The 11,365-nt window shown below is 53.5% G+C and overlaps 1 protein-coding gene across 1 annotated transcript in view; it reads right to left on the bottom strand.

Annotated features, from left to right (window-relative positions):
- Positions 1 to 678: 678 nt before the first annotated feature.
- The window catches only part of LOC108555379 (zinc finger protein 845), a 28,900-nt gene continuing 18,213 nt past the window's right edge, over positions 679 to 11,365 (bottom strand). The window contains exons 7-9 of the mRNA XM_017911006.1: positions 5,519 to 5,716; positions 3,815 to 3,992; positions 679 to 924 (exon numbers count right to left, since the gene is read on the bottom strand). Of these exons, the coding sequence (XP_017766495.1) occupies positions 679 to 924; positions 3,815 to 3,992; positions 5,519 to 5,716 (622 nt within the window). The remainder of the gene's footprint in view (positions 925 to 3,814; positions 3,993 to 5,518; positions 5,717 to 11,365) is intronic.

Here is an 11,365-nt window from a genome sequence, read left to right as displayed (position 1 = left end):
CTCCTTCTTCTCGTCGGTGCGTTACGCGATATCGGGATATCAAGGTTACTCGCGCGAATCGGTACACTGCCGGTAGGCGTCTTTATTTTATTCGAGTAAATAGCAACGGGGTAAGGTTAAGGTGACAGGGACCAAAAGAACGGGGGTTAACGAGTTACAGCTACTAGGATAATCCGTGGTACATACGAGTGTGAACGAGGAGGAATCGGCGACAGGTGGACTCGAACGATTGCTCGTAATATCTCGACGCGCTCGCCGAGAGACATAAAGATTCGATCGTATACGCGTGCAAAGTAAGTACGTATACCGTGCCACGTGACCGTACATCACCTTAACTATTTCCTGGCGTGGTACAGGCCTACCGGTTCGCACGATCACGAACAACGAGAGGTAACACCGCGATGCCACCAACGTCCAGGACTAACGCGCATCCGTGCGCTATGTCCGTGGCTGGATGCATCGGAGATAACTCAAGAACGGCTCTCGCGAGCAATCGTCGATCCGAAGGATATATTCGACAGACGTTGCGCCGTTCTTCCGACCGAACCGTTGCAGGTCACCTTTCAACGATTTTAAGACGTACATGCTTCGTAAATTTCACTTCTCCGACCGGTAGACGTCCTTCGTCGAAATTACGAGGCAACGTTTCGCCGAGAGAGCGAGCCGATAGCGAGCCGGTTAACTCGACTCGGCGACGAAAGTCGTAGCGTTTCGATGAACCTCGAAAATCCCCAAGACGTAATCGTTGGCGTGGCTAGGCGTCGGAAACGCCGATCCGTGCATCTCCAGCAGATGCGCGCGTAGCTCTTTGGCGAAGTTGGTCCGAAACGGTTGCGTTCCCTCCTCACCCTGGCAAACGTCGCACTCGTAGATCGTCTTGCCCGGATGCAGGTTCGTGGACAGCACGTGTTTCCGCAGATTCTCCTGCAACAGCGACAATACGAACGAGTGGAATACGGGTACTATGCTCGGGCGGAAGGGCCAAGCCGAAGATCCGCGTGGTTCGCGATGCGAAACGACGGCGAGGAGGAAGAGAAGGCAGAGGACGAGGGCGCGTGAACTCGCGAGGAGAGAGGAAGGAGAGAAAAGGTGGTGGTCACAGGTGGGTGAGAATACGGCGACAGAGTGGCCAGGACGCGACGTTCCGGACGACGTTCGGGATGGAGTGGCGGAGTGGAGGCCGATGTCGGGGTACGACGACGGGGTCCGGACGGTCCGGACGGTCCGGACGGTCCGGACGATCGGGACGGGCTTTCGTTGGTATCGGTCGACGGTGAATACCTGCGACCAGAATCGGTCTGCCGCAAACCGGACGCGTTCATTGGCTATGCCATGGAGCATTTAAAGGCGCTTTACCCTCTCGGGCTAAGTAGCTGGCCGTAGTCGTAAACATCTTCCTACCAGGCGGGCTTATACGAGCCGTTGATGGCAACGGCAACATCAAATTTAATTTCCCATAAGTAAATCTTTCTGCACGGCCAGCGCTCCGTGACGGTCTCAGATAAAGACCCGTTCACACCGTCATGGGCGGTCGTCCACCTTTACGCGAAACGCTTCGACCGCGGAAAGTGTGCACCGTCACGCAAATCGCGTATACGCTTTTCATTAATCCCATCGATTCCGATTTCTTTGGATATAATTTTCTGTTACATTGCCAGACTATATATATATATATACCGCTATACGTTACTATCCGTAGAATATTCCGTTTTACGACGAGTCTTCGTTCTAAGGTTTCAAATCGTGCCGCTTCGTCTTTTTTCCTTTCGGCATCCCAGCCGGTCTGGAATAATATTAATTTCGTTCTACCCGTAGACTACTGTGCCGTAATTCCAACGTAAATGTTCTCCTAACGTTCGCGTTCGCGTGTATACCTATAGATGCGCGCATACGTGTATACACTTATATGTGTACATATACATCTATATATATGTGTGTATATATATATATAATATTCGTATGAAAATTATCGAATACGGTAAAAAGTCGGATATTCTGTACGGTTCGGCCGCTGACCGAGGAGAATTGTAAAATTATAAGCGCAAACTGCCGAGATCTTTAACCCAGATCAAGATTTTATCGACGAGATATCGCATGGGCGCGCGTTTCCACTTTTTACTCGATCGCTAATAAATTCTCGTAAACGTTTATCCCGTTGCGTTCATCCGAGTTCCTGTCGAGAGAACCACGCGACCCTTCTTCTTCGGCTAAACTTTCATCCAGGGGAAGACGAATAAATCGATCGTATCGTTTTCATTGGATCGCCTACCGAACGGGCCGATCGGCGGGAATTATTAAATCTTTATTATTTTCGCTCGCCATTACTTTACGCGGGGCGGGGACCACCTAGTCGGTGGAAGAAAATTGAAGGGGGAGATAAAAAAGTGGCAGGGCAGTGGCGGTGGCGGCCACTCGAGTGGGGAAACGCGAAGCAGATCCGAAAGTAACTAGCGTTGCATTCGAGAATTACCACCGCCGCTACCACCGCCGAGTCGCTACCAGAGCCGCCACCGGCACGACCGGTGCTATACCCCGACGAAACGAAGCGTAAGTTTTCCCAGCGCGGGCTGCCAACGCGCCGTTTCACGGCAGAGAAGGCGAAACGCGGTGTCTCCGAATAAACGGAAGGAAAAGCTACTACGGTATGGCGGACAAAGACGGAAAGGGAGCAGCGGCGGCGGCGGCGGCGGCGGTGGTAGCGATAGGAGGTAGGGGTAGAGAAAGAAGCGTGCAACCATCCGAGGTAAATCATAAACTGGATGGATGTAGGAAGGAAGGAAGAAAGGTGGCGCGTGTAATCTCGTTGACGCAAGGCAAGCCGCTCGGCTACGTGGAAGGGAATTTCGTCGTTAAAGCGTCTTCGCGAGCAACTCGCGGGCGCTTCTTCCTTATTAAAGTCTCACCGAATAAACGGCCATCGTCGAACTCGATATTACCTTCGGGCCAATTTAAAACGATTCTTATCCGCTCGCGCGCGTTTCTTATATCCGCGTCGGAGAGCTAGAGACCGCTTTCCGTCTCTCGTCGCTCGGCGCATTATATACCTACGATCTCGGCCTATCGACTGTCGAACCCGATCGTTCAACCGCGCGTATCGAGGACGAATTTAATCGTTCGTTCGATTGCCGATGGTAATCGTTATATCGGTAGACCCGGCGCGATCATGGCCGACAAAATGGTAGAGGAAAGGATTAAAACGAGCCCAGAAGCCGCGCAACGTCTTTCCTCCTACGGTTACATACGAGCCGGTATAGTTCAGAAGTGCCTAGCCCCTGTATCATTACCGATGCAAGACGTACCTACCATTCGCGATTCTCCGTGCCGCGAGATTACCTTGGCTCGAGTTATCCCAGGCTGAGAGCCACTGGAATGAGTTTATGTCGCTATCAAAGAGACACGGAGCCCTCGTATGCGAGTCGCATCCTAACTAAAGCTTCAAAGGGCATTAGCATACCGGCCGCTCGGTATGACTGGGCCGTGCGTGTGTGGGCATCCAGTGAGCACAATTAACTCGTTATCTTATCGCGCCTCGGTGGCGGCAGAGGCGGCGGCATGGTCCAAACGTTAAGGTGTACTTTGCTTAATTTACGCCGCAGAGTCACCGCGGGTACAAAAATTGAACCGCGAGTCAACCTCCGCTTCCTACCGTCTACACCGGCAATAGTTTGCAATATAAGACCGATCTTTTCCTTCGACGTGGCGACCTTGGTCTCGCCCGATTCCACTCTTGTCCGAGCAAACCGCGTTCCTTATCCCGCGTCCTCCTCCTCCTCCTCCTCCTCCTCCTCCTCGCGGCGATCGCTTCCAGACTTACCAAGTTGTTGCTCGCGTAACTACAATGGCGACACTTGTAAGGTTTCGTGCCCGTGTGAAGACGCACGTGCCGTTGCAAATGAGAGGCGAGCTTCGTCTTGAAAGCGCAGCCGTTGTAAGGACACGCGCGAACTTGCGATTTCGTCGCGTTCTCTGGTCCGTCGTGTCGACTGCGGTGCCTGGAACAAAACACGTACGAGCGTGATACGTTCGGCGGGAAAGGGAGAGAAAGGGCGGGAAAGGGCGGAGATGCGAGATGGTAGACGTAGGAACGCAGAGGTTAGCAAAGACGGCGGCACCATCGGCCAGAGTTGCTCGTCGTATCGGGGCTGGTGATTATGAACGATGCGATATGCGTGCGCGATATTACGAGGGAGCCATTGGCCATGGTTACGTGTATATCAGGTTCGAAATGCGTGACACGTTTAATTAAAATCCTCCGTGATTTACTCCGCCGCACAGAGCGAAACCGAAAGAGACGGAAAAGGATTCTCGCCGCGAGAAGGAGAGGGAAAGGTGACACTACGGGACGACGATGAAAAAGAGAACGAAAGAGAAACGCGAAAAGGGGAGGACGGAGCAGTTGGGAAAGAGAGAGAGAGAGAGAGAGGGAGAGTGAGCGAGAGAGTTAGCGGCGAGGGTTTAGAGGGGTGGGAGAGAGCGTAGAGAAGGCGGAGGTGGGAGAGAAAGAGAGCCCGTGACACTCTGTGGCTGCGTTGAGTTCGACTCACGTAGTAAGTACTCAATTCGCGATGAAATATCGCGCCGACCATCGCCATGCGGACGATCATAACGGGTTGCCCGCACTTGGCCGACTGCTGCACGCAACTTCCGCTTTCGCGGCTCTTTCTCTTTCCTTCTTTCTCCCTTGCTCCTCGTCGCACGCTCTCCGTCTCTCCATCTCCCTCTCCATCTCCCTCGCCATTACCCTCGCGGTTCGTCTCTTTTCTCGTACCTTTCCGCCTCTTTCTCCACCCCCCCCCACCCCCTCCCTCTCCCTCGTGACCCCTCTTTTTCGATCACTCGTTCGGCAAAAAGGAGAAAAAGAGAAAGAAGAAAGGAACAAAACGGCGAAAGAGTCGGAAAGAACAACGAATCAAACGAGATGAAATTTATTAGAGGTCTTCCGCGATACAATGCCCTTAATAAGACTTAATTTAAATCGAATCGCCTCGGTTTCGTTCGTAATCCGCGATACACGCTCGTCGCATATTTCCCGATAGGTATTAACGTTCGACCACCTGTCTTCCCCTCGGACAAAACCGAGCGCGCGCGTATCAATCGATTCGTTCACAAAACGATCCTCGCCGCGATCCTCCGGTTTCCTCGCGATTTCGATTACAAGGTCGGTAATACGCACGGCGCGAGTGTTTCCGATAAAATAAATCGTACCGACGATGTAGCCGAGATAAGGTAGATAGGTATATACTTGGAGATTCTTTGATCGCGGCGAACTGGCGAACGAAGAATCACGCGCGCAAGCGTACCAACTGGCGCGTCTTCCAGCTCAAAGTACCACTCTACGCCCATCGCAATTAATTCTCTACTTCCGCAAAGACATCGATCACGCGTCGTACATACGCGATCCACGAGCACGACGAACCGGGCGCGCGTAGGTTTGCGTCATTCCGTAGCGGGAATCTTGATTAAAATTAATGCGGAATCTAACGTCGAACGTTAACGAAAGGAAATATCTTTTACTCACCGTCGCAGCTGCGTCTTGGTCTTTGCCGCGTACGAGCAATCCGAGCACTTGTATCGTCTATTAGACGGCGTGCAGTCGTGCACCAAGCTTCTGTGCGATCTCAATTCGGAGGCTGTTCGAAGGACCGTCGGACAGCCCGGAAGTCCGCACTTGTATTTTTTTCCCGCGTGTCGCAACATGTGTTGCCGCAGAGCGTGCCTGAAAGAAAAGGAAGCGCGCGCGAGCGCACGCACGCACGCACGCACGCACGCACACACGCGTGTTTCGTATGAAACTTTTCGTATCTCGTTGCTCGCGTATCCTGTCGAAAGTATTTCACCGAAGATTCGTATAATTTTTCGAATACCAATAGCGGCGATTGGCCGGGACGACGGCCGGAGGAGAATAACGATTTTGCGACCTAAAGGGACGCGTTTTCGTTAAATTCAACGCGTAATAAGACAGCACAATGGCCGAACGAATGCACGGTACGCGTGTGACCATCGGCTGTTCGCACGCCGTACGATCCGATCGCAGCTGTTGCATCCTATATCAACCTGCCGGCGAGCGCGCACACAAGAGCTGCACTTTAAATAGTTTCCGTCAAGAGGTGACGATCTATACGGTTACTGAACTTACTCCCGGGGTTAGTCGACCAACTCGACGAGTACGCGTTCCTACTCTAGTTTTCTGCTCCACGCTGCTTTCCGATTCTCCTTTTTCCAAACTGGTCGCGCGGATAGACGCGATGCCGCGGAGTAGCGTCGTTTGTTTTCGGAAGAGGATGAAGAGGAGGAAGAGGAGGAAGAGGAGGAAGAGAAGGAAGAAGAGGAAACGACGTCGAAATCGTACGGGTAATATACCTCGCATTCCTCCGACGACGTATAAAAGTTGTAAGTAAGCGAAAGCTCCATCGATGTTATCGAAATCGGCAGCAAATTTCCGAACGTGGTAGCCACGATCTTCGCGTACGTATCTCTCTCGGTGCTGTATCGAGATCTTGGGGAACGAACGTGGTCACCGTGCGGGAAACCTACCGCGGTAGCAGAACGAAGGACACGGATTTTTCGAGATGGCAGCTCGACGATACCGGCAGCGGAGAGTGCATCGCGACCGCGCGCAACAGACCGGACGAGGCAGACCGTCCGAACGAGGACGAAGGACAGGGAATCGAAGGAGAAAATGGACGAAAAAGGAAGGAGAAAAGGAGAGAAGGGAAAGAAAGGTCGAGTGGAGAACGGAAGGGACAGAGAGGAAGAGACGGCAGAAGCAGAAGAGGCTACGAGATCTGGGCCGTCCTAGAGGGAGTCCCGGCCTACCCAATTGGCTACGCAAGTGTAACGGCAACTTTTACAATGTCAGGATATACACGCCCTCGCACGAGCTTAGGACGTACCTTCTCTTACACCTGCACTCGGCTAGTCTTTGCGAGTACGTTCCCGTGTCACCCGTTTACTCCGTGCACCGAGCACCCACTCTCGCTCCGCTACTCTTCTTATTCGCTTCGCTTCGCTCGTTTCGCTCGCCACTCATGCGCCTCCTCTTCTATTCCCCGGTGCCTCACCGTCCGTTCGTCCGATCGAAAATCCTCTATTCTTTCTTTAATCGCCGCTTCGAAACTCGCACGGTAACGCCGCCGTGATCGCGCGAGAATTCGCATCGGCGCGCTTCGGAATCCGTCAGCGTGGACTCGCGTCGAACGGTAATTCATCCGTCGAGTAGAAAATTTCTACCGGAACGAACCAACGAACTCGGCATCGAGACGGCCACGAGGAACGCGCGTCGTCTCGGTGAATTATAGCGTTGGGAAATCTCGTGTTGTCGGCCCATTCCCGGGGATTGGAATTCCGATAGAACAATATTAATACGGTGGTCGACAAAAGCGCGTCTCGCGGCAACGACATTGACGAAAGAGCAACGGAGAAGGTTAAAACAGACGGCGCGGGGCGAAGAGAGAGAGAGAGAGAGAGAGAGGGAGAGATAGAGAGAATAAGAGAGTAAGAGAGAGAGAGAGGAGGCGTTCTCGGCGTGTGTTTCGGTGGAATGTCGCAGGCGTGACAAGAGGCCGTTAAGAAGAGTCTCGGTCCGATTGGGTAAGCGGATGCGGTCACTCCGGATGATTTAGCGCGACGTCCACCGTCATCTCGTGAAATATGCGCCGGTCCGACTCGAGGTCATTTAAAAGTCTAATCCGCGGCCGGGTACGATCGTCGTTATATTCGTCAATAACGGCGGCGATACGTCGTCGCCGCTTCGAGAACTCGCGAACCCGAAAGGAATCCACGGACCCCGTGTGTCGTGTCGGTATCGTCTCTCTGTCTCGGTGTTTCGCGATCGATCGAGGTACGCGCCAGAGGGGTACCACGTGTATAAATCTCGACAACGACGACGACGACGACGACGACGACGAAGACGACGAAGACGATGACCGTGTAGGTTCGGGAAATCGTAGGTAAACGCGGAGATAGAAAATTCGTCGGATCTAGTAGGTACAAGTATACGTGTAAGATCGAAGGATGACGAGTCGGTCGGTCGGCGAAGCGAGTCGATTGGATCACGGAACGAGCCGAGAATTCGCGTTCGTTTGCTCGCGAAGGTAAAGTCAGGCAGGATATAGCGACGTACAGGTTAATATAGCCTCGATCGTTGTTGGGATGGGAATGGCGGAGCCAGTGCGGCGATCGTGTACTATCCGAGAGGAGGGAAGCGGATGAGAGCGAGCGAGCACGGGCATTAATTAAAAAGGTTGCGCATTAAAATGATTTGTTTTAATTGGCTGAACGCGCTGAGGTATTTATGGCCTCGCGGTCCTTCGCTCGGTCTGTCGGTCTGCGGCCTCTACAACGAACGTCGACTCGGACTTCTTCTTCTGCTTCTCCTTCTCTTCCTTCTCCTCCTCCTCTTCCTCCTACTCCTCCTCATCCTCCTCATCCTCCTCTTCCTCCTCTTCCTCCTCCACCCCGATTCCCCTTCCTCCGCTTTCTCGGCTCGTTTTCTCTTCGCCTTTCTCGCCTTCCTCGTCTTCCACGCCTTCCTCGCCTTCCTCGCCTTCCTCGCCTTCCTCGCCGACGTCTTTCCTGCCGTGCCAAGTCCTTCGCGGCCTAGTCCCCTCCGCCCCTGACCTCTTCGATTATCTCGAAATCGGACGATCGTTCATTCCGACTAGCCACGAGAGCTAAAAGCCGATTCTCTTCTGCCGCAGAGGAGAACCGAGGGCGATTCATAAATATCGAGCCACGACAAGTGGATCTTTATTACCGGGAATGATTTACGCGCGACTTTGCCTCGCTCTTTCTTCGACTCTGTCACCGACCGATCTTCCACCGAGACTAGCCTCCGTCCCGAAACAGACGTGTCTCGACCGTACCAGTATCCCCGTAATTTAAAAATCTCTCTCTCTCTCTCTCTCTCCCTCTTTCCTTTCCTCCTTTTTTCGTACTCCCCTTTCTTCCTATTACTCGTCGCGGTTCTTCCTCGCATCTTCCGTTTATCCGCGCATCTTCGATTCGGGAACTTGGACAACGGTTCGTCGTGGTCTCGAAATCGGTAAACTACGAAACGAGGCGAACAGTGGAGCGTGGTCGAAGCTGAATCTCGCCGCGCGGATACGGATCGAACGAAGATGGTTAAAAGGTAAATACTCCGGAGAAGCCTACGGCTGGAGAGTCGAGGCTGCCGCGGTGGGTGGAATCAACGTTTCCAAGCGGACGATGGCTAAGGTGGGATCGTGATGGGCCGTGATGGTGGTGTGGCCGTGGAACGATGCCGAAGAGGAGGCAGGACCAAAGTGAACCGAAGGTGATGCATGGCCGACGGTTTCTACGGCGGGGCCGCAGACGAAGAAATAAAGAATAAGAAGAATATCCGCTTCGTCGGGTCCAGAGCCGGCCCCCTGGAGCAAACGCTGTCATAACTCAATCCCACCTTCGTCCGTTCGTACGTCCGTACGTCCGTCCCGTACCGTTGCAGGTTGCACCTGCGTCCGTCTCGCTCTTTCTCCGACTCTTCTCCTTACATCTGCCCCTCTCTTTTCTTCTCTATCTATCTCTCTCTCTCTCTCTCGTAGCTGGATCTTGATCATGGCGAAGTATACCCTCTCGATGTAAAGTCATCGGCAGATCTTCTTCCTTGCTCGTTAGATCCCATCGAGATTTTGCTCGCTAGCTTCGCGTCGCATTTTTCGCTTTTCGCGACGAATCGACTGTTCCTCTCTGTATACCTATGCGAGTAAGCAGACTCCGATACGAGTATAGGTCCCGCGAAGAACCGAACGCCGCGCCGTCCCGCGAAGAGGAATCCGCGCGAATGGAAACGCGCCGCGGCCACGCCGACCGATAAGACGGACGCGAGTTACGAGCCATCGAACGCGCTCTCGATACGATTCGTCGAAATTCCTACGGTTCCATTCCATTCCGTGATAAACGGATCTTTTGGAAGCCGCGCGGCGCAACGTATAGCTCGGGACCAGAGGACTCTTCTTGACTCCGGAGTCCATGTCGATTTCGATCGCAACGAATTCCGTTCGTGCGCCTTTCGTTTCGTCAGCGTTACATCGAGATTCAAAGTCCGAAAACCGGTTTAAGAAGAGTGATTCACGCGTTATTTAAACGATATAAATTGCTCGATTCCAGCCGAGATAAAGGCTCGTAAGACGAATCGCGGCTTTAATTATAGATTTCTCAAATTTATGTAAACAAGGGACTTAATCTACGAGCGTGCCTACCGACCGATTCTCCCTCCCCGCTCGTTTCCTCTCGCGGGAAAACGAGATTTGACGGGGTTCGAAAGGCCCAGAGTTTTAAATCGATCGATCCTCCTCCGGTCTGGATCCTCGCGCAACCCTTCCGACGATAAATCTATCGGAGGGAAAGGCCGTTCGAAGCGGACTCGATCGGTGGCGACTGCGGCGGCGGCGACGGCGGCGGCATCGTTCGGATTTGGCGCGTATGGAAACGCAAATCGGAACAAACGATCGAACGAGCAAACGTCAGAGACTCGACCCCGAAAAGCCAGCTTCATTAGCGCGTACGTGACCACGCGTCAAAATAAGTTCAAATTAACTCGCGAATCCCAATCAAAGGCGGCCCTGCAGGGACAAACAAAACGGAATTTCGTTTCTGTCGACCGCCAGGGAGTGGTTTGTTAGTCCCGCATTTGGCGCTGATGCTGTAAGTCGGCGAGAATAAAAGAGAAAAGAGCGAGAGGAGCGGCCGTGGCGCGGAGGTGCGAGAGAGACTGAGTGGGAGTAAGGGAGGAGGAAGGGCGAAAGGTGGGAAGGGTGGGCAAGGGTGGCACGGGCGGGATGGGCGGAAGGGAGGTAGGGAGTGTAAGGTGGGACGGGGCGGGAGGGAGGTAGGAACTGGAAAAGGAAATGGGATAGAGCGAGAGATTCTAGCTGCCGCGTCAGGGAGATTAGGGGATCGTAGGGTCGGTTGTTGCCAGTAGAGCCAACGCGGGCACGGAGCGGAGGGGTGGTTAACGCTTCGCAGCCGAGGCTCAGAATAAACAACAATATTATAACGCGAGCTTAATTGCGCCAGAGGGCTCGGTAACGGGCGCATAAATCGGAGCAGCGAGCGCGCGCGCCCTCCAAACTACCCTCTCCGCGTCCTCCTCTCTCTTTACCTCCGTCTTCGTCTCTCCGATTCGCCACCCCTAGAACATGTAGCAGTCTTCCACGAGCCGCTCCCGGAGTAGGATTCATTTACAATAAACATGTCCTCCGCTAATTTCGTCGGTGGAAAAGGAGGAATCTCCAGAACGGAGGAGCGTCTTAACCGTAACGTACGTCGACGTTTCTGCCTTCTCGTTCACCGGAGACGATCATTCGTTAGGGGGGCGGAGGGAGGGGGGGAGGGGGAGAGGGGG

This window comes from Eufriesea mexicana, unplaced genomic scaffold, assembly GCF_001483705.2.
Source record: "Eufriesea mexicana isolate 0111107269 unplaced genomic scaffold, ASM148370v2 scaffold124, whole genome shotgun sequence".
NCBI classification, from domain to species: domain Eukaryota; kingdom Metazoa; phylum Arthropoda; class Insecta; order Hymenoptera; family Apidae; genus Eufriesea; species Eufriesea mexicana.
Note: the sequence above shows the minus strand (reverse complement) of the source record. Positions and strands in the feature narration are given on the sequence as shown.